General features: G+C 45.3%; 1 protein-coding gene across 3 annotated transcripts in view; it reads left to right on the plus strand.

Moving 5' to 3' along the window:
- The first annotated feature begins 381 nt into the window (after positions 1–381).
- The window catches only part of ZNF423 (zinc finger protein 423), a 234,594-nt gene continuing 208,940 nt past the window's right edge, over positions 382–26,035 (plus strand). For 2 of the 3 annotated variants that reach the window (XR_010070998.1, XM_063334411.1), the window contains exon 1: positions 382–791. Coding sequence is in view for 2 of the 3 variants with exons in the window: in XM_063334411.1 (XP_063190481.1) it covers positions 752–791 (40 nt within the window). In the remaining variant the exon portion in view is untranslated. The remainder of the gene's footprint in view (positions 792–26,035) is intronic. The other variant, XM_063334413.1, reaches the window with a different exon arrangement.

Genomic DNA, 26,035 nt, shown 5'->3' on the forward strand with positions numbered 1-26,035 from the left:
GGGCGAGGAAGGGAGAGGCAGCCGGGGACAAGAGGGAGGGAGGGGGCCGAGCGCGGCCGGGGGAGGATTTAGGAAAATCGCAACAAGGTCGCACTCCCGGAGCGCCCCGGATCGCCGGGGCCGGTGCTCGTCGTGGGTTTAGGCATTTAATTCTCCCCGCGCGCCCTCCCCCACCCCAAACCCAGGGACCCCGTGCAGGGCTCTGCTTTTTTTTCCTTTCCTTTTCTTTTTTTTTTCTTTCTTTTTTTTTTTTTTTTTTTTAATTATTCCGAAAGTGCGAGCCGGACTGAGAGCCGCAGGGCGCCTGCAAACTTTAAAGAGAACAAAAAGGCGGGTGGGGGCGCGGGTCGGGCTCGCTTTGCGTCGGTAGTATTTGCACATCCAAGGGGGGGGGAAGGAAGGAAAAAAAAAAAACCACAAAGGAAAAAAAAATACTGCAACTGTTGCGCCTGTGATTTTATTTTTTTATTTTTAAATTTTTTTTAAATTTTTATTATTTTCCCCGGGGGGAAGGTGCCCGAGGGGGTGGAAAGAGGAGTTGAACTTGCCGCATTGCAACAGGCAAAAGAAGTGAGAAAAATCAAATAATCGATCCCGCTGCTGCTGCCGCCGCTTCGCCTCGCAAAGTTTGGAGGTGGGGAGCGGGCGGGGGGGGGAGAGAAAGGGAAGAGAGAGAGAAAGCAGGGAGAGGAAGGGAAGGCAGGGACGGGAGGAAGACGAGGAGAAGGAGGACGAGCCACGGCGTCCGGACATGTCCAGGAGGAAGCAAGCCAAGCCCCGCTCGGTGAAAGGTAAGGCATCCTCCGCCGGCCCCCGCCGCCGCCTCCGCCGCCCAGCCCCGGGCAGCCGCCTCCGCCGCCGCGACGCGGCCAATCAGGGCCGGGTCCCGGCTTGGCGGGGATTGCAAATCCCCCCCCCCTCCCCCCCCCCCGGTACGGGCCGGTGGTGGCGGAGCCCCCCCCGGAACGGACGGCGGGCGGGCGAGCGAGGTCCCCACGCGGGGCGTTGGGGAGCTCTCTCGGTCGCCCGCCCGCCGCCCGTTCCGGGTGTGGGTGTGTGGGTACCGCGGTGCCGGCCGAGACTCACTGGCGACACGTGTCGCGATAATTGATGAAAGAAGCCGGGTAGCATCGTTGAGGCGGGGAGGAAGGAAAGTTTGTCGGTGATGCTCGGGATCCTGGTGGCGCATCAGGCGGCCGGGGAAGGGAGGAACAAGGAGCACACTCGTGTTTTAGCCGGTTGGCTTGAAATTAATGTTTCTTTATGATTGGGAATAGTAGCGCCGTCTGTTTCCTCCCGCTGTCCAATGCGCGTAAGGGTGGGTGAAAGAAGGGGAGAATTAAAACCGATTTGATAGCTGGGGGTTGAAAACTTGCTTGGGCTTGAAGAAACAATAGCCAAATTTCGGAAGAGCTGCGTTAATAAAGGTTAAACGTTAAACGTCGCGTGTTCTTCACCGTCCACAGCGAAGGGGTGTTTAAAACCTCCCGTTTGCCTCCATAAGAAAAGAGCTGCTGGCGAAACGTAAAGGGAGGGCCGGGACCAGCCCCGCGCCGTATTGCACGCCTTGCCAGCTTTTTGACTTAGAAGTGAATGGGTGCGAGAGGGGAAGGCGTGATTTCCGAAGCCTTTCGCTCCCAGCCACGAGGAGGTTAGCTGATGTGGGGTAAGGTTTTATTGTCCTCTGCACAAAGCAGAAGTCGCAAACTCAGTGGTCTGGGGGCTTTGTTGTAGAAGCACAAAAGGATCATAACTTTCGGTGCCACTGATGAAACAAAAAGTCTAAAGCATTCGTAATTAAATAACTTGTGGGTGGACAAAATTAGCATGCAGTTAATCGACCAGCTAAAGAAGGAATCAAAACCCCATCCAGGGCCATTTTATATTATTTGTGAAATACCCCCTGTTTAACAGATGATCGCAATGTAAGTCATACGTGCTTCAAATGTTTATGAAGTTTTTGTAAAGTCAGTCCTTCATCTTTATACAAAACTCTTAATCATCCCCCCCCCCCCCAGACTAACAGTATCTTTTAGCATTGTGCTGTGGGGCAGGTTTGCAGTGTGGCGTTGTGACCCTCCATAATCCCGGACAATCTCTGCTAAAGGAGCTACTTCAGTAATTGGTAGATGAATGTTACAGTCCGTGGGCAGAAGAAAGGGTAGAGCTAGAGCTATTTCTAGGGGATGCTCTGAAATACGTTGTTTGAAACTAAAAGGATCGCAGTTTGAAAACAGTGATGCAGGCCTCGGGTCATGACTTTCCTTAGATGAGGGGATCACATTTAGTGGCCAGGCCTCAGGAGTTTAAAATATTTTTCTGTGCTAAAATGTCGCATTTAGTGTTCAGGAAATAGTTCTATGTCAGTGAAAACCTTATTTGCTCTAGAAGCTCAGTTAGTAAACATTGACATCTTGTGCCACAATAACATTAGATATTTACTGTTTATTAGTCATTTGTTTTCTACCTCATTACTTTTTAGGCGACAATATCTCTCACAAGGGGTTGATACTTTATAATGAAATTTTGACCCTAATTCTAATACAGAACTGATCACTATATACAAGAGCATTTTTCTGAATTGAAGCAGGTAACTTACTAGCAAGTCACAGCTAAGAAACATTGTCCCGATAATGTAGAAATATCTAGAAGGTCTTTGCAACAGTGAGCTGGATGAAACCCAATTTTTAAAGATTCTAAATATTTCTGTAGGCTCTAGGCACAAAAAAATGTGTTTTCAGCTTCAGCATAAACTGGCTGCAAATTACATGTCTTAGTATGAGCTGGGTAACAGAGAGTCTGAGGAATGAGCTGAATCTGGGTAAAATTTTGGATAATGGGAGGCAACTCATAGGTGTATGTAGGATAAAGAATTTCTTCCTTTCCTTGTATTCATCCATATCATCTGCTTTTAAAAAGTCCATCGTATACATTTTGTGGTCTAGGGAGCTGGCAACCCAGTAGATTGCCACAGTACACGTTTCCATGGAAATAATTGAGATGTAATAAATAAAGGCACTCTGAGGTCACAGGTTTCCCAATTCAACTGAGAAGAAAACAAGCATAAATTATGTGGATATATGTGTAGCGTTTAGGACTTAAAATAATTTACTGTTTTTCTCTTTTCCATATATTTATTTCACTTTTGTATAGCAGCTTTGCTATTTATTAACCGCTACTGAGATTTGTGCATCCTTTTTCATTCAGAAAGATTACGCACTAAAATAGAATCAGTGTGTGCCTGCGATGAAAGGGATTATTCTGCATGCGAAAGGCAAGTTGACTGCATGTTAACTGTGAGCAGTGCTATCTGACATTAAAGAAGAAACTGACTTTGACAGAAGTATCAAATGTTGACAACTCTTAGATGCACTTAAAACAAAGTGATTGCAAACCAAAGCTGCATGCCAGCGAAGCTGCGGGTCATGTGGCCCCTGTGCTGTATTATCAGGTCCCAGGTTCAGCCCGGCAGAAACTTGCAGTGATTCCTGCAGCTGTAACTCCAGCAGAAGCCATGGACTTTACCCTGATGTGGGATTTATGATTTGCAATACAATATACTGATTTGTTCTGACCATTAGTTTGTGCAAACTTGAAGATATTAACCTCCTAGCTGGTGGTTGGGGACAAAGTTCTACTTGGCTTAAAGGAAGGTTGTTGCAGATCACTGAGGACAGAGTAAAAGTAGGAGGGGTTGTCTTTGTTGGCTTACAAAATAAACACTTTGGTGACACTGCAGTGGTCGCAGTGATGGAGTAAACCACTGGCTTGTTCTGAAGCTTTGCTTCACATCACAGATGAAGCCCGTGAAAGTAATTTTCCTCGGCACAGACCCTTCTTTAGCCCTGCTGCCAGTAACCTCATCTGCTGAGGGCTTTATCCCTTGTCTGTAGTGAAGAGTTGTACCTTACTCAGTGTCATTAGAACCACATGGTCTTGAACCCCAGAACCATAACACAGCTGTGAACACCAAAACACACTGTCTGTCCCCCGTTACAGGTGATGGGGAGTGATGTCAACACCAATGTCCTTAAAAGTTTGTTCTGTGCCGCCAGCTGCGGGGAGTGCTGGCACCCAGTCCACTGTGGGGTGGAGGAAGACGGGCACTGATCATTCCTCGTCATTAAACTGTAGCTCATCATTCCTCTTGATTAAACTGTAGCTTCTTGTGCTACAACTTTTAGGGCCTTCAGAAGTGGTTCTGGAATGTGAAACGGGAGATGCTGGTAACAGTAACTCGTAGGTTTCCAGTCCCTTGTAATTGTAATTGAGGAATTACGCGACTGCAATTTGTGGGGCCTGGGCTGGCGTTGGCACAAGGTTTTAAGCATCAGATGCAGTTTGGTTGCTGAATTTGACAGTTCTGCAAATTGCTGTCAGCTTGCAAGGGTATTTTGTGCATAAACGTGCTAGTCAGTAATCAAACTGTTTTGCAAAAGAATGCACTAATTAAGTCTAGATTTGTTATCCTACTTGAAGTTGCAGAATTGCTGTCATATTTTTTTGCTTTCAGTTGGCAAAAAATGCTGATAGAAACTTTTGATTCACACCCTACCTGCCTCATTTGTGTCAGTCAAGAAGAGAAAAGGGGAGTTGCTCGCTACTTCGTTATCTGCAAAGTAAATAAAAATACTTCAACCATTTGCTGAGTTCCAATTAGTTGATTGCTATGAATGATCTTCTTTAAAGGAATGCTGTTTTACCTATCTGCTCATACAAAGGTTTGATTTTGAATGTCTTGTGAAAAGGATTCTCTTTGTCTTGATTGATGTCAGGAATAAAAGCATGATGGTAATATCCCTTTGAAAGCTATTGTATTGTCAGCTCTGGCTGACAGCAGGAGGCCCTCCTAGTGCTATAGATTAGCGCTGTGAAAACACTGACATTTTCTTTGTTATATTGCTGTTGTTCTGCTTGCAAAGTCAATTATACAATGTCGGAGCTCAGTTACAGAGTTGACTGTGGAAGTAACAATGTCTTTCATACTTGTCTTAAAGATATAATTTTCCTTTTTTTCCCAGTTGATAGAGAAGAACCTGAAGGTACTGGAACAGCACATTCTACAAATTAAATTTTGACAAGTATAATCATAATTGCCAAATACAAGAGACTTGTGTGATTATCCTTTAATTTTACAGTTCATTCAAGTTTCGGCGGAATTTTATTGATACAGTGAAAGCAGCAGCTAAAATTGATAAAACTCATATCAAATAAGATTACGCTCTTGATTGTTCTTTATCAAGTGTAGCTTTTGGGGGATTAGGAATAATTGGAGATGTTGGTGTTTCATTGTGGGGCTGGTGCCCTGAGAGCGTTTGAATCCATGCAGTATACTGAGCGCTGCCTTCAGGGATTAGCCTGCAGTTTTTAATTTTTGCCTGTGTATTTTGCTACAAGCCTAGCAGCGTTCTCCCCTGAACTCTGCAAGTCCCATTTTCCTGCCTTTCTCTCTCTCCGGTGTGCTTTCCTGGATGGGATCTGGGTGGTATTTAACTGGTTTTACTGATTGAAACTCCTGCCTGTGTGCAAACACCTTTTAATTGTGGCCTGTTCCCATTGGTCTCAGTGAATATAGCGAATAAATGTGGCCAAAAATTGAAAAGAGTGGGAAAGGTAATGCAAAAGGTTTAAATGGGAATGGAGAGAAAATAGAAATCTTGTATTTTTAGTGGTGCTTCGTCTAAAGCCATCAATGAAAAACGACTACCATGTAACAGTACTGGCTCTCAGAGAAGGCCTCCTATTTTTTTCTTCAAAAATATTTGTGTACCATCAGTGCAAGTTAGAGGACATCATTCACTGCTGAATTGCTTCAGATGACACGTGCAAAAAAATAATCAGAGCGCTCTTGTTAGGACGTTAATTGTAAGATTTCTAAATTACTATTATAAACTAATAGAGTAACAAAAGATTCCACAGTTACCAGTAATTTGTCAGGATTTATTTTGTTTTTCTTCAATAATTGAAAATTAATGTCTTGAAGTGAAAGCAGATGTTCATGCCATCCTCTGAATTGGATATAAAAATGATGTTTTGTAGATGCATTAAGCTTGTGTAAATACAAATTGTCTTATCATAGATGGGGCTTTGGCTTGGTTCTATCTATTGTTTGGTGCCAAATTAACTTTTAGGTTAAACCTGGGTATGTGGTTTCAGCCTGGTTAAATTAACTAAGCCAAGTGGTTGGGGTGGCACCCGATGATGAGTTATTACAGTAAATGTTTAAAAAAATCTACCTTGCCTGCTGGCTCTGTGACTGATGATACTTTCTCATACTGTAGCATTAACATTTACTTCTATTTTTGATAAATGTGCTCTTAATGGTTTACTTGGTTATTTTTACTGAACTAGTTAATTTATGTCTCCCCTCCCAGTTCCAATTTGTGAAATCAGTTTTTGTGCATTACAACATTTGAAAAATGCAAACCACATTTTTTAAAAAAAAGAAATAATCTCTTGGTCTCATGCGTTACCTGCAATCTCTAAAATATAACACATTTCTTCTTGTATTATAACATTCTCTTAAACAAAAGATTATTAATTACCCACAATAATTGAACTGTCTTATAAAAATGCCTGCATCAACCCTTCATCAATCCATCAGTATTCTCCTTAAACGCGTCTGAAAAAGGATGGCCATTATGTTCCCTTGTATCCTAGTAAATGCGCTGGAGTAATGAAATACTAATAATATAAAACCTATTACAGACCCATGCTAAATCTTGACTGACAAATGGTGCTGGAGGGGAGGGTCTGGTTCTGGTGCGTGTGTTGGTGGATGCGGACTCGGAGGGTGCGTGTGGGAGCTGCAGCCAAGTGAGGACCACCTCTGAGCTCTCTCTACTGCGTGCATTTATTCAACATACTTTTCCAGCCCAGAAGTAGGTTCTTGTGCATTTTCTTTCCTGATGTCCATTAGTAAATGCAGAGAAGCTGTTTCCTTGTTCTCTTCAACAAATAAGGTGATGCGAGTTTTAAGTACTACATCTTCTTGACAACACCTAGATGTACATACATGTGCAGCAGTCAGCTATGGTGGTTTGTCCGAGTCACTTTATTCTAGGGAGTAGAAGGATGTGCAGAGACTAAATGGTCTCTTGTGACATTTCCAGCTACAGAGGGCTCGAGCTTCGACTTCTTGCAATGGTTTGTTTTCTAAAATGCAAACAAAGGGACCCGATGGGGTTGGCAACTGGGTGATGCCGATCGGAACGGGCTCACAAATCTCGTTGTGGTACAGTGAATCGGTATATGGCATTAGCTTTCCTCTGTATGACTTATTTCGGATAGCACTGCAATACCCATCTGAATCTAGCGATAAGTAGCTTCATTATATTGTTTGCATTTGCTTAGAAAGAAAACCTTTTCCTTTCTAGCCACAGATTAGGCAACAGAAAGACCAATTTGCAGAGCTTGTAAATGCCACTTGTTAATCATATGCAGTACAATTATTAATTTTTTTTTCTTTTCCCCCTTGGATGTATTAAGTCAACTTTTTAGCTTTTTATGTAATTGAAATTTGCCCTTTTGTTACCTGGGCATGAATTATTTTTGAAATGTTGTCATTACCTGCCCTGCTGTGAGGTTTATCTCTTCTGTTCATCCTAATTAAATAAAACATACTGTTGTTCACCAGTCTCATGTTGAAGCGAATTACCTGCCTGAAGGCTCGCGCTGGTGTCGGGCATGCTTGTTGCAGCAGCAGCCGTTGACTAACACATTTACTTTTAGATTTTCATTTCAAAGGGCTCAGTTTGTGCAGTGTGACAGGTGAATGGTGAATGCTTTACAGGACTTTCAAGAGCTGAACAAACAGTAAAGGACTTATTGCTACCGCGGCGGAGTGGCAAGTACAAATGTAAGGCAGCCTTTGTGGCAGAGAAGTGTTTCCTTTGCTGAATAAAGGCCACTCAGGAGACCTGAAGGGCTCGCTTGGGTACGCTGGAGGTGAAATAATCTCAGTCGTGGTCTCATTTAAACCCACCCTACCTGCGTGTTCTCCTGGGCAATTTCTAGTGGGGTTGATCTCGGCTCTCTTTGTAGCATCACCCGCAGTTGTGTTCTCCTCGAGTCTGGTACTGATAACGAAGGCTGCTTCAGAAGCGTAACAGTTGGAGTTTCTTTATGCAGAAGTTATTTCCAGTTCATATTAAAGAAAGTAAACAATGCATTTGGGTTTTAAAGCGAAGCGGAGGGAAAGGTCCCTGCTTGTAGAGAAACAGTTTGTTTAAGCCTCTGATAGCGCTACAGAAAACGTGTTGCTCGCTAGCGAAATCCTGTTATGAGTAAAAGTACAAGAGTTAACAAGTTGCTGTGCTCCAGTCTCTGTTGGCTCCTGCTGGGCTCTGGAGGTTTGGTCAAATGTGGCCTAATTCTGCTTTCCAAATATTAAAAAAAATTACACAGAGGGCAAAAAGACAAGTTCTTAATATGCATATCCTGGGAAATTCCTAAACCAGTATTTTTACCCCCTCCAGTCCCAAGGCTAATCAAAATTCCTTTGTTTCCACATCTACCATTAAAATATATGCCTCCCTTGGTTGTCTGCTGACTGTACAAGTTTAACCACTCAATCGATTGGATTCACAAAAGCTGTTATTGGGTTTACACAACATTTGCCTACAGGTAATTTGCAGGTAGGGGTGAGGCTCCAGGCAACCTCCAACAGGACTGGCACTTAAATTAGCAGCTCTGCTCATTGCTTGATGATCCTCACCTGGCAGAGATGAGGATTTTCAGGGTTACCATTAAGGTACGTTGGCCAAGCCTCCACCTGGTGAATGCTGGAACTTGTTTCACATGGTGATGAACTGAGTGGTAATGAAGATAATGTTAATAAAGACAGACTTGCTGTGCCCTTTGAAAAAAAAAAAAAAAAAAAAAAAAAAGGTGTTTGGTGCAGTGCAGAGATGAAGTCTTTCACTGGGTGGGCATCTAGGATCTGCTTTTGCAGTTTTTAGGGTGAGTATGTTTTTTTTCCTTGAGGCTAATTGGAGCTGGATTGGGTGCTTAAGTGTAAGCCAACAGTGTAATTCCAAGCCCCCTAAGCCTGCTGGAGATCTAATGCTTTTAATCAAGATTCCTGTTGGTGCTAGAGGACTGTGTCTAGCCCTAGGCTTATATCAGCCATGGGGGTGAAGCCTCTGTCTTGTTCTGGTGGTAGTGTTTCTTACTGACCTCAGTAGGGATGGGATCGTATTCTCGTTTTTTGCGTTGCAATTGAAAGAGCAAGAGAAGCAAAGAGACTTGATGGGAATAGTCACTTGGTACCCAACGCTGCAGAGAGCATCTCCTGTTTCTTCTGCTGGCTCTGTGAGGTTGCTGCTGAGGGGATTTCTAGGAGAGCGCTGGGCAGGTTCAAGGTGCAGAGGATGTAGCAGTGTGGTGGGAGCTCCCTGTTGGCAGGAAACCCAAGAGACCTGGATTTTGTTTAACACCTGTTAAAGCAGGTACAGGCTTATATAAGCAAAATTGACTGATTTTTGTGAGCCTGTCCCCAAAACTGGAAAACTAAAAGGATGTAGAGAAAACACATGGTAGAAGGATGAACTTATTACTTGGGGAAGCAGAAATGCTGAACAGAGAAAGATGAAAATAAAATGGAGAAGCTAAGAAATCTGTTGCTGATATTGGAGTATGGAGGGTGCCTGATGATGAGATGCAAAGCTTTGGCACAGAGGTTTACTTACCTGGAGCTGCAGCTATATTATTTTTTACTTTTAGTTTAAAGACTGAGAGAAGGAACAGATCTGAAATGTGACTCCAACTCCATGGAAAAGGGTATGATTAAGCATAAGCAGAAAAGAAAACACTAAAAATTTAAAACACCTAAACAAAGTAGCTTTTCTGCTCTTAATAGACAGTGGCAGTGCTTTCCTGTCTGGAGGAACGTATTTGTTGTGGCTTATAGTTGTTTTCTGTTTAATATAGAGGAATTTGAGGACAACTGTGATTGCAATCACTAATTCTGGAAGTTTCAGCTATTTTATGATCATGGCAGCATCTGAACTTGGCCTGTGAGGACTCTGAATTGTTCAGAGTTTTGGAGGGAAGAGGAGGTCAGGGCGGTAACTGGAAAAAAAGTAGGTTTTCAACACTTCTTCTGTGAATGCACGGAAATACATATAACATTTGATGTGTGTTCGCGTGTACATGAAAGAGAAGGTCTAGAAGAATAGGTAGTGTCTCTTGTTAGGCCAACTAACATGGTTGGAAAACGCAAGGAAGTTTTTCTGACGCACAGGCTTACCTTCTGCTCTGAAGAAAAAAAAAAGCAGCAGCCTTCTGGCTATTTTGCTTGATAGGTAAATGCAGCTTTGCTTTGATTTACTTATTCAAGCTCTTACTCATATTTCTCCTGCTTCATTAGATTACTCACATGAGTAAAGATGTACTGGATTACATAGTAATGCCAAGCTTGTGTATTATTTATTGCTGAATTCTGTGGATGCATTTCATCCAGGTAATTTGCTCATGGCCTCCTTTATTTCTAGGAAAATGGCATGCCTTGCCCTTCATAATTTCTTTGCTTTTACTGACCAGACTGTTCCCCCAGAGGGCATGTGGGATGTGGCAGAGTATTGAAAATACTGGAATGGAGAAGTAGAGAAGGAGGGCTGTGTGTGAATTGCACCTTATTTATGCTTATGCTAGATTTATATGGCAAAAATGGTGTGTTTCTGGCGGTGATACTTTGTGGGGAATGTAGTAGGCAACACTGGGTGAGAAAGTTGTTACCTTGAGACTTTTTTTTAAAGATAAAGAAGTACTTTCAGTCTAATTCTGAGCATCCTTCAGGAGTATGGTACAATATATGATGAGCCATTTTAAAATGAAACTGTGAGTGCTTGTCTTTGGATCTTGTACTGAGTCTTGCCTGATGCTTGTGTATGAGTACACTGATTTGATTCCCTTCATTTCAAGGGTGTTTTCTTTCCTAATTTCTTTTCTGCTTGATAACAGATAAGTGAGATTTGTTTTAAAGCTCCCATTTGGTTTATTTTGACTACTATTCTTGATCTTAAATAAATACTCAACAGAGAGCTTCTGTTTTTATTCTTCTCAATATAAGTAAATTCAGTAATAAACCTGAACTTAAAGGTGAGGGTCTGGAAAAAACCCACCCCCACGAGATCCTTGGCAGAGCCGTGGTGTGACCAGTGCACCGAGGGGAGCTGCAGATCCCTGCCTGTGGAGCTGCCAGGCTGCACAGCCGGGCATCCCTGGCTGCAGCAGGAGCTGCTGCTCCAGAGACCTGGGGGGACAAAACCCCCCTGCAATTGGCAGAAAGATGCCGCTTCAGTGGTGGGGCTGTTAGTGGCAGGCAGGCAGATCTCCGGCGAGCGGGGCTCGCAGGGCGGTCTGACACGCACCAGGAATTCACCCAAAGACCAAATGCATATTTTCATAAAGAGGTATCTCGGCTATGATTTTTTTCCTCCTTGCCAGTGGGTCTGTATTCAAAATGTGGCTCCAAAGAAAATGCATAGAAAAATGAGCTTTTAATTTGTCACCTGCTGCTGAACCACCCTGTCCTCCTTGAGATGCCAAGTTGTAAATGAGGTTTTTGTATCCCCACACACGGCCATCTAAGAAATGTTCTGTGTGTCGTAGCTGTCAGTGGCACAGCTGAAGACATCAGACCGGTGGCTTAAAACCTGCTGCTGCCTGATTGGGGTGAGCAAAGCCAACGCAGCGCAAAACCTCAGCAAACAAATAGGCAGGTAGAGAAACTGTTGTCTCCAGTGGCTTGGGAGGTCCTGGCTGCCTCCAGAGCAGGGGCTGCTTGAAGCTTTCTGTCCAGCAATGTTGAGGACGAAGGAAGCAAATTGTTTGTGCTATCACTCACTGCTGTTGGAAAACTCCCTTTGAATTAATACTTAAAAAAAATGCCATATTGGTTCTACAGATTTTATTTTGTGTCTGGCTGCGCATCCTATGGCCTCTTCTACCATGCGTGTTTGTCCAAGCACTGGGGATGGCAGGTATCCCATCTAAGAAATGCAGCTTATCGCCTAGCAAACCTCAAACCACCTAATGAAAGCTTATCTTGAGGTAGAAATCAAGAACTTTGATTTTAAAATCTATGGGCAGATGGTGATGGGTTGAAGGAAAACTAGTTCAGCTGTGGTACTGGCAGGGAAACTGTATGTTTCCCAGTGCTCCTCCACCCCGGAGAGCAGCTGCTGCTGTTACAGCTGCCCCAGCCAGGTAGAGACAGCCGCCCTTCACTGTGGTATCTGAGTGCTTGTATCGATTAGGCAGCTGAAGACTAGTGATGGTAGGAAATAATCCTGCCTTATGTGAGGGTATTATTGTGCATAACTAACCTTGATACGCTGTCCTCTTTGCCTTCCTTCTCTCCTGTTTTCTTCCTAATATCTGTAGTCTGTGAATGCTGGAATCCCTTTAGCAGCTTCACTTCCCTTCCCACAGCATCTTTCCTACCTTGGAGCTTAGGAAGCTTGAGAGTGCTTTACTTTGGGGGAATACCTACAAGTAGGTTTTCCTCCCCAGGTGGAAGCCTCTTTACTGGTTTTTCTTCCCTTGAATCTTTGCTGGTTTTGCTCCTTGCAGTTATGGAGAACATAACCACAATCCTGGAATGTGTTAGCAGAGCTCCCTGGGTCAGTCATGCGTTTAGGGAGGGAAGGAGGCAGGGGAGGAAGGGGCAGGACACGGCCTGTCTGTGGGGCAGTGTGCGCGGAGTCCAGCCTCAGCCACCGCTCAGCTCACGGTGGGACCTGCTGAGACAATGACAAGGAGGAGACAAGGTGGAATTGTCCCGCTGCTTTGGGAAGCTGAAGGCTGTTGGTGCTCTTATTAAAGGGAATTTATCCTGCTCTTCTGTCTTTCTTACTGTCTACTGCTGGCTTGACTCAATTTTCTTTTATTGGCACATCCCAACAGATTTGTTTTCTTCTGAAGACTTTTTTAATTCAATGTTGCCATGTTGGAAAAACACACGCCAGCCCCTGGCTGAAATGTAGCCTGCAAATTGGCGTATCCCCCATCGGCTTTGAAAGGGAGCATGGAGGTGAATCCTGGTTGGTTTGGGGCTGCCGTTACCTTACGCTTGGCCTGTGAAACTCTGTGTTTTGCTGCCTGGCACAGTCCAGTGGCTGTGCCCACTACTGCACGAGGTGAGGGCTGATCTGATGGGTTTTGCTCTTCCTCTGTTTCTGGCTCCTTGTCCTCCTGCCTACCTAGAAAAGGACTCTAAGGAGCTGATTTTATGCGCCAGCCCATCAGAAAAGTAACCTTCTAGCTCTCCGCTGGCTGCAGGCAGGTCTGGTGTGTGTTGGTGCAGGGTGAGCACGGCACGGCAAGCCTCCTCGGCAGCGTTCAAGTGCTGTCAGCTTGGGTCAAATCTTTCTGAAAAGAGCCTCTGCTGAGGTGGCTGGACTGTGTCCGTTCACATGGCATGTGAGTGTGTGTCCACACCTGGGGTGGGCTGATGGACAGGTCACAAAGTCTCTGCGGATGTGGCCAAGAAATGACTGTTGTTGAAGCAAATGCTCGAATTTGTGGTGAAGCAAAGCATGCAAAACAGCATGAGCACAGCCTGAAGAAGTTCACTGAAAGTGGCAAAGAACAGACTCAAGTTGCACAACTGCTCGCTCCTCTCCCATTCGCACAAGAGTTGTGTGTCCCAGTGGGGGTGTGAGCTGTGGAGTGGTCCATGGTGTCCTGCTGTGGTGGCTGGGTGCTGCTTCTCGTCCCTCTCTGGATGGGAATCCCAGCCGAGTGGGCAGCTCTGAAAGTAATGCAGAACAGAGAGAGTGAGAGCTTGTGTTGTGGGGAAAAGAAGGCAGGCACCCAGAGATCAGAATTTGGCCGATGCCTTTCACTGCACCTGTGCTGGTGGAAGTTGCTGGCAGCAGCCTTGCATGAGGCAGCATTGCTGGAGAACAATTTTCGTCTCTATTCTAACTTAGTGGAAATAATGTCACTAAGAAATTAGATTATGTATCTCAAGAAAAAGGGAGATTTGTTATTCTGCATTTAGCTTGCACCATAGGCTGTGTCACCGTGGGGCGTGTGCCACCAAGTGGGTGCTCCTGCTAATCCTGGCACTTAAACGCCAGCACTAGGGCCTTTGGCAGATGCTGGTCTGTCTCCTGTGCTTGGATGACAGAAGATATGATGGTAAATCCCGACTCTCTTTGCTACTTTATACAGGCTTTTTTCTTATGGGTGAATTTTGACTATTGCTGACTCAAATATCGCTGTGCCCCGTAACCTCACGTATAGGTTGACACACATTGCTGGAGTTATAACGTAGCTGTGACTTTGCTGAGGACAAAGCCTCTGCTGCCCAAAACACCCAGTGTCCTTGGGCCCACACAGCTGGTGGCCGGACTGGCCTCTAATGTTGCGACAGTGGCTTGCACTTGTTTGTGTTCTTATTTAGATTATTTCTGATGTGGCAAATTTCGATGGCTTTCCCTGCTGGGAAGGGCTATCTTTTCTCCACCCGCCCTTGCTTATTTTTAGTCATAGGAAGTAAAAGAATTGGCTGTTTGCCAAGGAAGAGGCAAAAAAAACACAAACAAAAACCCCAAAGCAACCACAACGTTGTACCTTTCCTTGCCTTTAAAAAGAATTTCCTCCTAAGTGTAACTACTAATGTGGTGGGGTTTTTTTGTTTGTTTTTTTTTTGTTTTTTTTTCTTTTCAGGAGAAGCTTGTGATTCAATGTTAAACCAATAGCGCGTCAAAGAATAAAATAGGGTGGTTTCTTGTGTGTTTTCCTATTTATTGTTAATCTTGTTAAAATTTGGGGAAAACATTGTGGTGTGAAAATATGAAGAAATGTCTCATATAAAGGAATAAAAGAAAGTAAGATCTTTAAATAACTCACCATGCTTGTGCAATAGCTCTGGTTGGGCTGCAGTCTGGGCTCTCAAACAACCTTAGTTTTAAAAAAAAAAAAAGCTTTAAATTTTATAAATATTTCTGTCTTTCTTTCTCTTTCTTTTGCAATACCTAACATACGTTGTCTGTTCTGCTGTTAACTCCCTGATGCAGAATTCCTAAGTTTGGGCTAATAGAAAATTTGGAGGATTCTTCATTATCTGAACCTCTTGAGAAATACCAAATATGTTCCAGTAATTGTGGTGTAGTACAACAGGGAGTCACGCTGGCAGTTTGTTGGAAAGGGTTTTTCCTGTAGTTATGAAAACCATACAACTATTAAAATCCCCAAAACTGAAACCATGGGGATTACTCATATACTTACAGTTAAGCGCATGCCTAAAGGTAGATATATTCAGCATGCCGTTTTGACTTGCGTTTGATTCCTAGCTTGAGAATAGCAGAAAAAAAAAAAAATTCCTCAATCGCTTCAGTCTTGTGCAGCCTTTTTATTCTGTGCTTACACAGCTGTAGCACGCTGCGCTGTGGCTCACAACAGAAGCACCTAGGTTTGCTATAAAGCAGATTATTGATAATAAAGACTGAAAAGTTTGCAAAATAGTAAGATACTCCAGGCTGTTACAAGAGATTCGGAGTCAGATTTCTCCCCTCCTACCTTCTCTTCTGCCTCTGCCACAGCTCCTTGATGGATGCACGTGTCACTTAAATTACTTTTTTTTCCTCTCTCTCTCAATATTTTTCATCTTGGTTGTATGCAAAGAGGGTATAACATTTGTGCCTTGGAGAGCAGAGTGAATTTATTAAACATCTTGAGATGCTGGATAGGTAAAAGTGAAATGGACACCAATATTATAGATCAGGCCATAATATTTGGGTTTGCTTTGTGGTTGTTTCATCTTCCCTACTCTAGAAGATGTTTTAGAGACTAGAATTAACAAGAAAAACTAGAAAGTGATGGTTGCTTTATAGCTGCAGTAGAGGGACTTTGTCCTTGCCCGGCAATCTCTTGCTGAGAAGGTGCTGCTTGCCTTGCCTTTCTGTCCACAAGGTAGCAATAGTAGCACCTCTCTGTATTTTTTAGTTTCTTTCTTAAAAACTTCTGTTGATTAAATACTTATCTTGGATGTGACTTTCTCTTGGAAAACACTGGCATGCGTCTGCAAGTGTACTGGTGTATCATCCTGAGGAGTTAGTTAGCGCATCTATTCTTAAGAAACAAAATGCGTTTTGTGTCCGTGAAACTGTCTAAACAATTTGTTCTGTGCCAGAATTTGGAAATATGCAGGTTGCGGAGTATAACTAATACAAAAATGTTTTTGTTGCACTTCTTTGAAGAAAATCCATTCGCACAAGTATCAATATGTGAGGGAATTTAATTTTAAAAACAGTCCCAGCCACTTTGTAGAAAAATATAATGCAGTACATAAACTCATTTTAGACACTACTTATTCTACCGTGTCCCATTAGTTGATGTTTACACAGCACTTTGAAAATGTAAAGCGCTATATAAGTGCTTATTATTACTACATTATTATTATTCTCCCTCTTGAAAAAAGACCCTCTAGGGAGAGGGAGACTTGCTTTGCATTTCGTCTGTAGTGCAGATCCCACAAGAAATATACCCGCTTGTTTTGGTTTTTACATTCTTCCCTCCCCACTTCCACCCTTCTGGAAAAAAAATAAGCATTGTGTTTTAGAGATTGGAACTCTTATTTAGTTTGTGCTTGGTAAACTGCACCAATGAGAACATTATTTGAAGGCATATAAAAATCTTAAAATAGCTTTTTATTCCAATCTGTGCAATAAAATGAATCACTGCCCTGGTCTCAGCTGCTGTGGTTCGTGGGTGCTGCGGAGGCACCCAGCCCAGCCTGGGCCTGGAGGGATACGCAGGAGCTGGTGACGATGCCCTTTGCTGGGGTCCTCCTGCCTGGCCCGTCTGCCACTGTGGGCCCAAGGACAAAAGCCGCTGAGCGAAATGAGTACAGGGACAGTGCCAACAAAGCCTTAGAAGAATTTCCTTCCTATAGAGAGAGAGGAAGCACTACAAGGTTTTTCTGTGGTATCAGAACTATTGTTTTCCTTGTAAAGAAAAATTTGTCAATCTCTTGTCTCCTTTACACCCTCTTAGCAGCAGCCTGTATCACTGCAGGAGAACAAGATTTCAGTTTAAGTTATTTTAACCCCCTTTATCCCTTGAATCCTTATCATGAGAAGGACTTTTAGTGGGTGATGTTAACTATTTACATCCTGAAATCTGAGAGCAGTTCCCTGTGCCCCTGCATTATACACTGTGCTGTACCATAGCTGAGGCTGTAATCACAGCCGATGACATTTGGAGTTATTTTTGAGTTGGTACCCCTAGACTTGCATTGTTGTAAGCTAGGGAAGTGGTAACTGTAAGCCTCCTTTGATTACAGTGAGGAACATCTCACTCTTCTAGTTTTGCTTTGTGATGGTGCTCTCTGGTGCTCGGGTCCCTGCTTGGCCCCGTGCTGGGCTCCCTATGACACAGTGGCTCTGCTTCCAGCATTCCCTGCCTGTCGCTGCTGTCGGCTGCATTTTGGGAAGAGGTACAGAGGAAAGGGAATGAGGCCTCAAACAAATGTGCAGGATGAGAGAGCCTGAAGATGATGTTTATTACAGAGCATACCCTGACTTAGTTTTGTCACTGGATTTATCCCTTGCTTGCACCACCGCACATGGCCACTAAAGAGTGAGGTCATATGCAGTGTTTCAGCCTGGTTTCCAGCAGAAACAGTGTTTTTTGCAGCTGTCATTATCTGTGTGTACGCGCACCCTTTGGCGGTGGTTCAGTCTGAGCTGGTGTCCCCCAACTGCGCTGGGGGTGGCGGTTGCTGGTGGCTGTGGTCCCAAACTGCTACAAACAATGGCAGGGTGAAAGAAGGTGGGAAAGGCTTCAGCCAACGCTGAGCAGCCCGTGCAGGCGAGTGCTTGCAGTACTGGCACGGCTGCGGGAGAGGCTGCAGCACATGGGATGGGGGCACAGTGACAGGTTGGGCCAGTCCTAGTTGTGTTCAGAGCTCCCTCTCCTTTACTCATTTAAAGTGATTAATAGTTCGGCTGTGTGACTGACCACATTACCAGGCGTTGTCTAAATCACAGCTGAAGTGTAAATGTGGTCTGGCATCTTAAACCCACGTATTATGTTGTTGTTTTATAAAGGGTTCACCAGCCTTGTCAGTGCAGGTCGGATGCTTTAGTTTCAGAGAGGAAAGCGTGAGGCTGCGGGGAGGTGCAGGGCAGGGATGGGGCTGGCATTGGCTGGGGGGAGCAAGGGATGGGAAGCACTTTGCCCCTTAGGTTGTATCCCTCCAGAAGCTGCCAGTCCTGAAATTACTGCCCAGGAAACTGGCTGTGGGCGAGATTAGCTGTGCTCAGTGCCCAGGGACTTGTCGATGTCGGGGAGGTAGTGGGACATGTTGGCACAGCCTTGCATCCCTCCCCGCTTCATTCCTTTCTAAATAGCAATTAATCCGGGGGTGGAAAAGTGTAAATTTTTATAGCCTGGAAGCTTAAATTCAGAATGAAAACCAGTTCACTTGGGCACCCTGGACTGTTTGACTGATTGCAGATGAATGCACACAGCCTGCGCCTGAGGCAGCAGTAGGTGTACGTACTTGATACAGTTAAAAAGGACAAAAAAATTCCACAACTCTTCTTGCCTCTTTCAGTCCAAGACTACCAAGTTTGTAGAAACCTTGTCAGTGAGGCAGACTTGTTACTGAAACCTGGCTTTGGGTGATGCCCAGCACAACCCTTGGGTGATGGAGGGCACTTTCCATGCCCTGCAGAAGACTTGGGAAAACTCCAGAGAGATCAAACTTACCTGCTGTTCCTTAGAAAAGGTAGTTACCTGAAATGGGAGTGAAAGTCATCAGATCTGCATGCTCCTTGTTTCCTTGTCAGTGCTCATCCCTTACCCTCGGGGTGTCGTTTTCTACTTGTGTTTTGATGACAAACACACCAAAATGGAAATGAACGTGGCAGTCATTGCTCTCACTGTGGTATAAATCACAGGGGTGGGATGGGGTGGATGTCACCGGTTCCTCAGTGTCCCCACATGGGAGGACAGGGGATGTCACAGTCTCCCTGCATGAACACCAAGTAAACCCTAAACGCATGCAGGCACAAAGATGCTCCAAAACCACAACCGGTTTGTGTGGAGGTAAGGGACAGCAAGCATGTGCCCTGCAGAGAATAAAGCACGGCTGCCCAGTTTGGCCACTGAGCCCTGGCTGTCATCAGCCACACGTGGCTGTGAACTGGAGGCTGCTGGGCAGCGGGCTGGCTCCCGGGCTGGCCCCCGCGGTGGGCGGCACGAACAGCCTGGGGCTGGGCAGATGGCTCCCTCCCGGCCGCGGGGGCCCCGCTCTTCTGGGAGCGAGCCCCGCTGAGACTGCAACAACAGCAACCCGGGAGCCGGGCAGATGGTCTACTGGCGGCCGCCAGGATAATTGCATCAGCTGGTTACTTCTGCAGCCAGCGGAGCCTCCTATTTGTACTGCTCTGAAATGATCCTGATTTTTTTTTTTTCTTCTTCTTTTCCCTTCCCTGCCTTGTTTAAATTTATGTATTTTTTGGGAGGGGTGGGGTGAGGCTGGGGGGCGGCCATCTGCTGGAGGGGGTTGATGGTGGGGTTGGAGGAGGCTCCAGCAGCCACCTGAACGGGTGAGGGGACTGCGGCGGCCTCCTGTTCCTATACTGCGTGTCGCTCTGGGCTCGAATGATGTTGCAAAGAGAAGAGCTGGACCAGTATGACCCTTCCCAGCCTCGGCGGTGCTCTGCAGTCTCAGTCCGTGTGCTATACACCTGCCAGCCTCTGCCTAAATTGCTCCACATAGCTGAGCTGCGGCTGCCAGGAGCGTGCCAGCCTGGGGTCTGAATAATGCAGCAAACCCCCTCGGGTCCCGTCTCTCTGCTGCCTCCTCCTCCCTGGTTCGCCACCTCAGCGCTGCTGCTGCAGGAGGGCTGCTGAGATGTCCGCTGGCAGTTACTGGGGCTGCTGTGCAGCCCTGGCTCGCCTGCCACCCTCGCTCATCCTTTTGGGCTCTTGTTACATAGACAAAAGATCTGCCTGTTCCTGTCAGGATCTCTTCTGTTTACGGGGATTGCTGACATGTGTGAGCTCAGCTGACTTTCTAAGCTGCAAAGTATTTGTAGAGGGTAGGCAAAGGTGTCCTGGAGATGGCCGGTGTCCCCCCAGTTGGTTCCTGAGTGCCTTGGTGCTCCTGTGCATCTCACTTCAGGCTTGGTGGGGACGGGGCAGGGAGCGATGAAGTGGCGCCTGCTGTTTGCTCGGGTTTATTCGCTCTGGTTTTAGCTCTCAGCATGGCACAGGTAGTTGTAGTAGAGCTGATCCCAACTTACTGCTGACCCAGAGGTCCTGTAATCCCTAATAGTAGTAGGATTAGATTTTGTTCAGCCAAGTCCTCCTTTCCTTTCTGTTTTTATTTTTATTTTTCCCCCTTTGCAATACTTATGTGCCAGTCTGCCTCCTGCCCTGACCCTTGCCTGGTTACTCTAGCTCCCAAGAAAGCCTTGGCCTTCTTTTGGAAGAAGCCCTCCCAAAACCTGTCCCTCCCTTCTGTGCCATCCTCCCTGTCCCTTCGCCCCTTTCTGTGCACGAGATTTGATTTTGCCTGCTGTGAGCCTGTTTTTTTGTGCCCCCTGCTCTCATTAGGCAGATGAGATCTCTTGCCTTGCTTTCTGGGTCCACAACCAATTTTTGTGATGGTAATTTTAGGACTTTGATAGACAAGTACAGACCAGACTCTTCCATTGGCATGAATTCTGCAAAACCGTCCCAGTTCAGCTGGCTGTGGTGTGATGCTGCTAGTCCTTCATGCTACCCTTTCCAAAAGGGATGGGATGTATGGATGCGCTGAGGGTTCTTAAAGCCTTGCATAAAGTCCACCTTTATAATCAGAGAGGGACTGCCCAGACTCTGCACAGCTTCAGTCGTTAGAGTGCTGCGGTGGATTTGGTTAGCCATGCGATGATACCAATACAAAAACGTGACGTTGCCCAATTCTGTGAAAGTCTCTTTATCTGCCATAAACTCCAAATGTTTAACCGAAACTTTGCAAATCTCTCACCAGGCTCTTCAGGATCAGTTCTTGTGTAGCCTTATTTTTTCTTTAGAGATTGTAGGTGTGTGTAATTATATGTATTTTTGAAAGCTCTAACTATGCCTCATTTAAACTTCTGCAAACATTTTTGTGAGGCCAATTAAATGCCTGCAGAAGAAAACGATCAAAAAATGAAATGGGGAAATGTGCGTTTACCCAGATAGAGCTCACAAGCCAAGCAAAATGTTATGTTAGCCCAACAAATGGGTTATTCAAGCAAAGTTCTACCAAGACAAACATAGGAGAGTCAAGGGTAAGTGAGTTTTGAAGCAATATGGGATGTGACCCTCGCAAGTTCAGTTCTCAAGACTGCAGCGGTTGAGAAGGTGCAGCTGAGTTAAGGTCCATTTGAAAATGGCCTTGGAAGAGCCCTGAAAAAAGCAGTCTGAGCAATATTTTTCAAGTACTCTCCCCAAAATTCACTTCGGGGTCTGAACCTCTTCATCATTGGATCCTTTTATTTGCACGTCTTTACTTAAGTATTGCAAGAGAAGTCAGTACCAATGGAGTCAGTGCAGCTCAACAAGGGGGAGGGACGTGTTCTCATACCCTCTGGAAGGCACTGGGCAGGGTATTTTCTCCTTTGGTCACTCCTGTGGGGCTCCTGCCCATCTCCGCTCTTGTGGTTCTGGGGACCTTGTGCCAGCAGGGCTGGGACATGGCACGGTGCAGCGTCCGGCCCTGGGCTGTCCCGGGGGGAGATGGCAGCACCAAGCGGGACATGGAGGCAGGCACCAGGGTGTTGTGGCAGCATGGAGGGGTTTGGAGAGGAGCAGCACAAATGGAGTCACAGGCTTGTCACCTTAACTGTGTTTTAAGGAACTGATTCTGCTGCACTGAATTTAATTCCCATTTAATTTCCATCAAAGTTAAAAGCAAAACTCATAAGTAACTGGATTGGGCCCAGTGCGCTCACAGTCTCTGCTGATCAAAAGCAATACTCTGTTTCTAATTTGAGAAGCATTTTTTTTTTTTTAAAGTAGTTTGAAACAAGAGGAAACTGTCACATCCTGAGTGACATCCTGTGTGCTATGGCAGCGTTCTTGCTGCTCAGTGATCAGAATTTCAGCCGAGGGAATAAAATCCAATCCATGTAAAAATGTATTTGCTTTGTGAAAATCTTGTAGTATTGCACAAGCTATTTTCTGATGGTAAAACGCAAATCTAAAATCTATATCCAAGTGAACAAAAAGACTAATTAAATTAGTTGTCTGGAGGAAATACAGAGGACACTGAGTTATTGATTTGATTTTAGTAAATTTGTTTTAATATGCAAGATTACTTTTTTAATACTTGAAATTATTGCAGTGTTTCACAGTGCAGTTAATTATTTCTCAAATTGTATTTTGTTCAAGACCGCTAACTCGGTATCCACCGCTGCCTGACTGCTGACATGCTTTCTGCTGTTTGAAGTGCCCCCAGCTTGTGGGGAGCTCGCTCGCAACTGCTGGGGCTGTCCAGCCCCACTAAGCATCTTTGGGTGCTGATAATTTTGGTTTACATTTATTTGTCTTGTTATTCCTGGAGGGTTTGGGCCAGTGCCTGCCCTGGGCAGCTCTGCTGCTGCCTGTCCCGGGGTGGGGGGTTTGACAGGGATCCACGGCACAAGCCCTGAGCATCTCCAAAGGAACAACAGTGAACTTCCCACCCGTTGCACCCAGGAGCGGGATGATTTTTTGGCAGCCTTCTGCTGTGCCCAGCTTCCCCAGCCTGGGGAGAGTTGATCACTGGCTCCCAAAGGGGCTGGGAAGGGAGAAAGTCAACAGTTTGCTCCCCTGCCCACCTGTGAGGGCGGTAGGGCTGGCAGTGTGGCCAACCAGGTGGATGGTGGTGGCACATGGGGCCTTCCATCTTTGTACACAGTGGGGGGAAAATCTGCCCAGCAGCCCTACTTGCTCATTCTTACATGGTATAAGTGGCCAAAGTGGCAGCGAAGGAACAAATAGGAGTCTTGGTATCTTGGCAAAATGCCACGTGATCTACAAAATATGCCCTCCCTGCATGCCAAGCTCTTCCCCAGAACTAGGGAGAGGTGTTCAGCCCGCACCATGCCTGTGCCACATTGCTGCTGGGTGTAAAGCAAGGAGGACCCTGGCCATAGGGGACATTGTCACCCTGCAGGGGTCCCTGCTGTTCCCAGGGCCTCGGTTGCCTGCAGCACCCCTACAGGCAGGGCTCGGCTCGGCTGGGCTAGAGGGACTTAATTCTCTAACACAGGTGAGCTCATGAAACCAAAGGTGTTGATTTAAACAACGCTGACCTAAAAAGAGCAAGTTCTAATCAACATAGTATGTTTTACTAACTCCTTAGTTGTTCTCGGTACTGCTGGAGCCCTGCGTGCTGGCTCTGGCTGTGACACCTGTGTATGACCATGGGCCTACGAGTGACCTTCAGCATCTCCCAGTGAACCCTGCCTGAGGAAGAAGAGGCACCATCTAAGTCTAATTCAGCTCTGCCCACGGCATCAGGGGGTGATTTACTCCCATCTTTAGTATTTGGAAGTCAATCTTAATGAAGATAGATAAGATATGTTGACTCCTCTCCTTAGCTAATTTATCAGCTTTTAAACCTGAATGTATCTGTTAAGGTATATATTTGTATTGGTTCTGGACAGTTGGCAGAATAGCTAATTTTTCTGCTTTATACTCGACATTAAACTCCTTTGTCTTAAAACACCTGCAGAACACAAACCAGTCTTTTAGAAACATGCTTAATAACACTTTGTTGAGATAAAAAGAGCAACAAAAGGGAAGAGGAAGTTGCTGCCCTTTTGGGTACCAATACCCATGTTGATGTGGATGAGTGTGTGTTAGCCCATGATGAACGATGCTGGGTGTTAGCTGGGGCGGTGGCACGGTTAGGTTTGTTACACGCTATGGATGCCAATATGCAGGTGAGGAAGCAATGAGAAGGTGGGATGCTGAGCAGTCCTGCTGGGCTGCCTGCTGGCCATCCCCGCAGCAGCCCCTGCCCCTCACAGACAGGGTCGTACGGCGGCTCCCACCTCGCCACTGTGGCGCCGGGCTCCGTCTTCCAGCAGTTTGGTTTCAGCACAGCAAAAACTACCCACTGGGGAGCAATGAAAAGGGATTTCTTCAAAGTTGCAAACATGGCTGTCTGTAGTTTGGGGTATTTTGGTACTTATTTATTTGTTATTTATCCCTTCTTGTCTATTAAAAGTGTAAATATTTATAAGGATAGGGTGGGGAATCACTTGAAACGATGTTGCAACTCTTGAAGGGCTATATTTTTGTTTTCCAAGACCTCAGTTGTCAAAACAGGGCAATGTAGAAAAATCTGTCTGCCCCAGGTGACCATCCTGCCTTGCCACGGTGACACATAAGCTCCTAGCTGTAAATTGGGGTGAAAATGGTCCTTTGGCCAGTTCCAGCCTCTTCCTGGCAGGATCCATGGTATCCAGCAACTGTTGCTCTGGAAAAGCAGTCTGTGCTGCCAGGAACTGACTTTAATTTTTAAAAAGTGTTAGTCAACAGTGCAATACCTGATTGCCAAATAAAAAAGTTAAATTGAACCCCAAATCAGATGCTCCCTGCTAAAAATAAAGAGGCTGCAGGTATGTGGGTGCACATACATATACACATACAGATGTTTATGCTATGTCTGAAATATTATGCTGAAGGTACACATCTGCGTGTGAACCTGTGATATCTCCTAGAGCAAGCCCCAAACATGTCTATAAGCACATCCTATTTCCAAGCGCCTGGTTGGAGAGAGCACTGAGCTGACATACGTAAGAAAAATAATACCTTGAATGATTACCACAAGAAATACCAATGTTTGGGATAAATTTGGCTGTGATGGCAATTCTGTTTTCCTAAGATACTGTGAAAATGACCAGTGAAAGCTTTGACATCTAAAAATGGCTCATCCCTCCTGTGCATGCGTATTCACCGTAGCTCTTGAGCATCTTTGTCCTTTTCTCACCTTGTGCCAGACACATGGACAAACGCAGTGAAAATTTTAGGAGTGGTAATGTCCCATAGGAATGTGTAGATGAAGGGGTGCTATGAAGGTATTGTCTTTCTCCTTGTGCTTGTGTGTTTAAATGTAGATCATGAAAGACTTCTTTCCAAAAGTTCAATTCTTCTCACTTGTGGTTCTTCCTCTTCATCGTGCAGCCGCGTGCCATGGATAAGCGTGGCTGGGTAGTCAGAAAGTGTATTCCCTGTTCTTGCTAAATAGACAAATGTTAGATTTAACGTAATGAGAAATAACTTTTATTAAGAACGAGCTAGGCCTCCAGAAACAGAAGGACTTCAGGATTAAGTTCATGATAAAGTATGAATGATGGAGAGATTATTGTATGTGGGCTCTTTTTGGTTTTTTTTTTTTTTTTTTTTTTCCTGTTTTTATCTTTCTTTTCTTTAGAAATGAATCTCTTGTTAGACCGAGTTACTCTCTCAGCGCTGTGTTTTCTGCCGTCCCCTGCTTGCTGGGCAGGAGCTGCTCCTGTGAAGGAGCTGCGTGTCCCCAGGTGTAGCACAAATCATCAATGCATCCTGCAGGGTGCTGGCAGTTGGGACACCTCACCCCCAGTCCAGAGACCACCGCAAGCAGGAGGTCAGCACCCGTCACCTGGCAATCAGGTGAAGGTTTGTAATGGTGATGTGCTGCTGCCTCCTCAGTGGGCTGTTAGGGAAAGCTGAAATCAGCCTAATGAGGGTGGGCAACCAGGAGCTTCTTCTGGGAGACGGTGGGAGGATCCAGGCTGGTGAACGGTTTCAACAGGATAAACACATCACTTTCTATCAGTCTCTTCTCATTTGGGAGCAGGCCTGTCTTTTCTTCCCTCGATTAAGTGTAGGGAGACAAAAATCCATGTTTTTCCTCTTAAAAGTTACAGAATAAAAATTAGGTGAATAGGTAAGCTCTTATGTTTCCTGTCTACCCTGTGGGATGTTTTTAGAAAACTTTCATAAAATATGTGTAAGCTGCTTTCCAACTCGCTGGAAATGATTTCACTTTTCTAGCTCTCAAATTTTATTA

Source organism: Chroicocephalus ridibundus, chromosome 4, assembly GCF_963924245.1.
Source record: "Chroicocephalus ridibundus chromosome 4, bChrRid1.1, whole genome shotgun sequence".
Classification (NCBI taxonomy): Eukaryota; Metazoa; Chordata; class Aves; order Charadriiformes; family Laridae; genus Chroicocephalus; species Chroicocephalus ridibundus.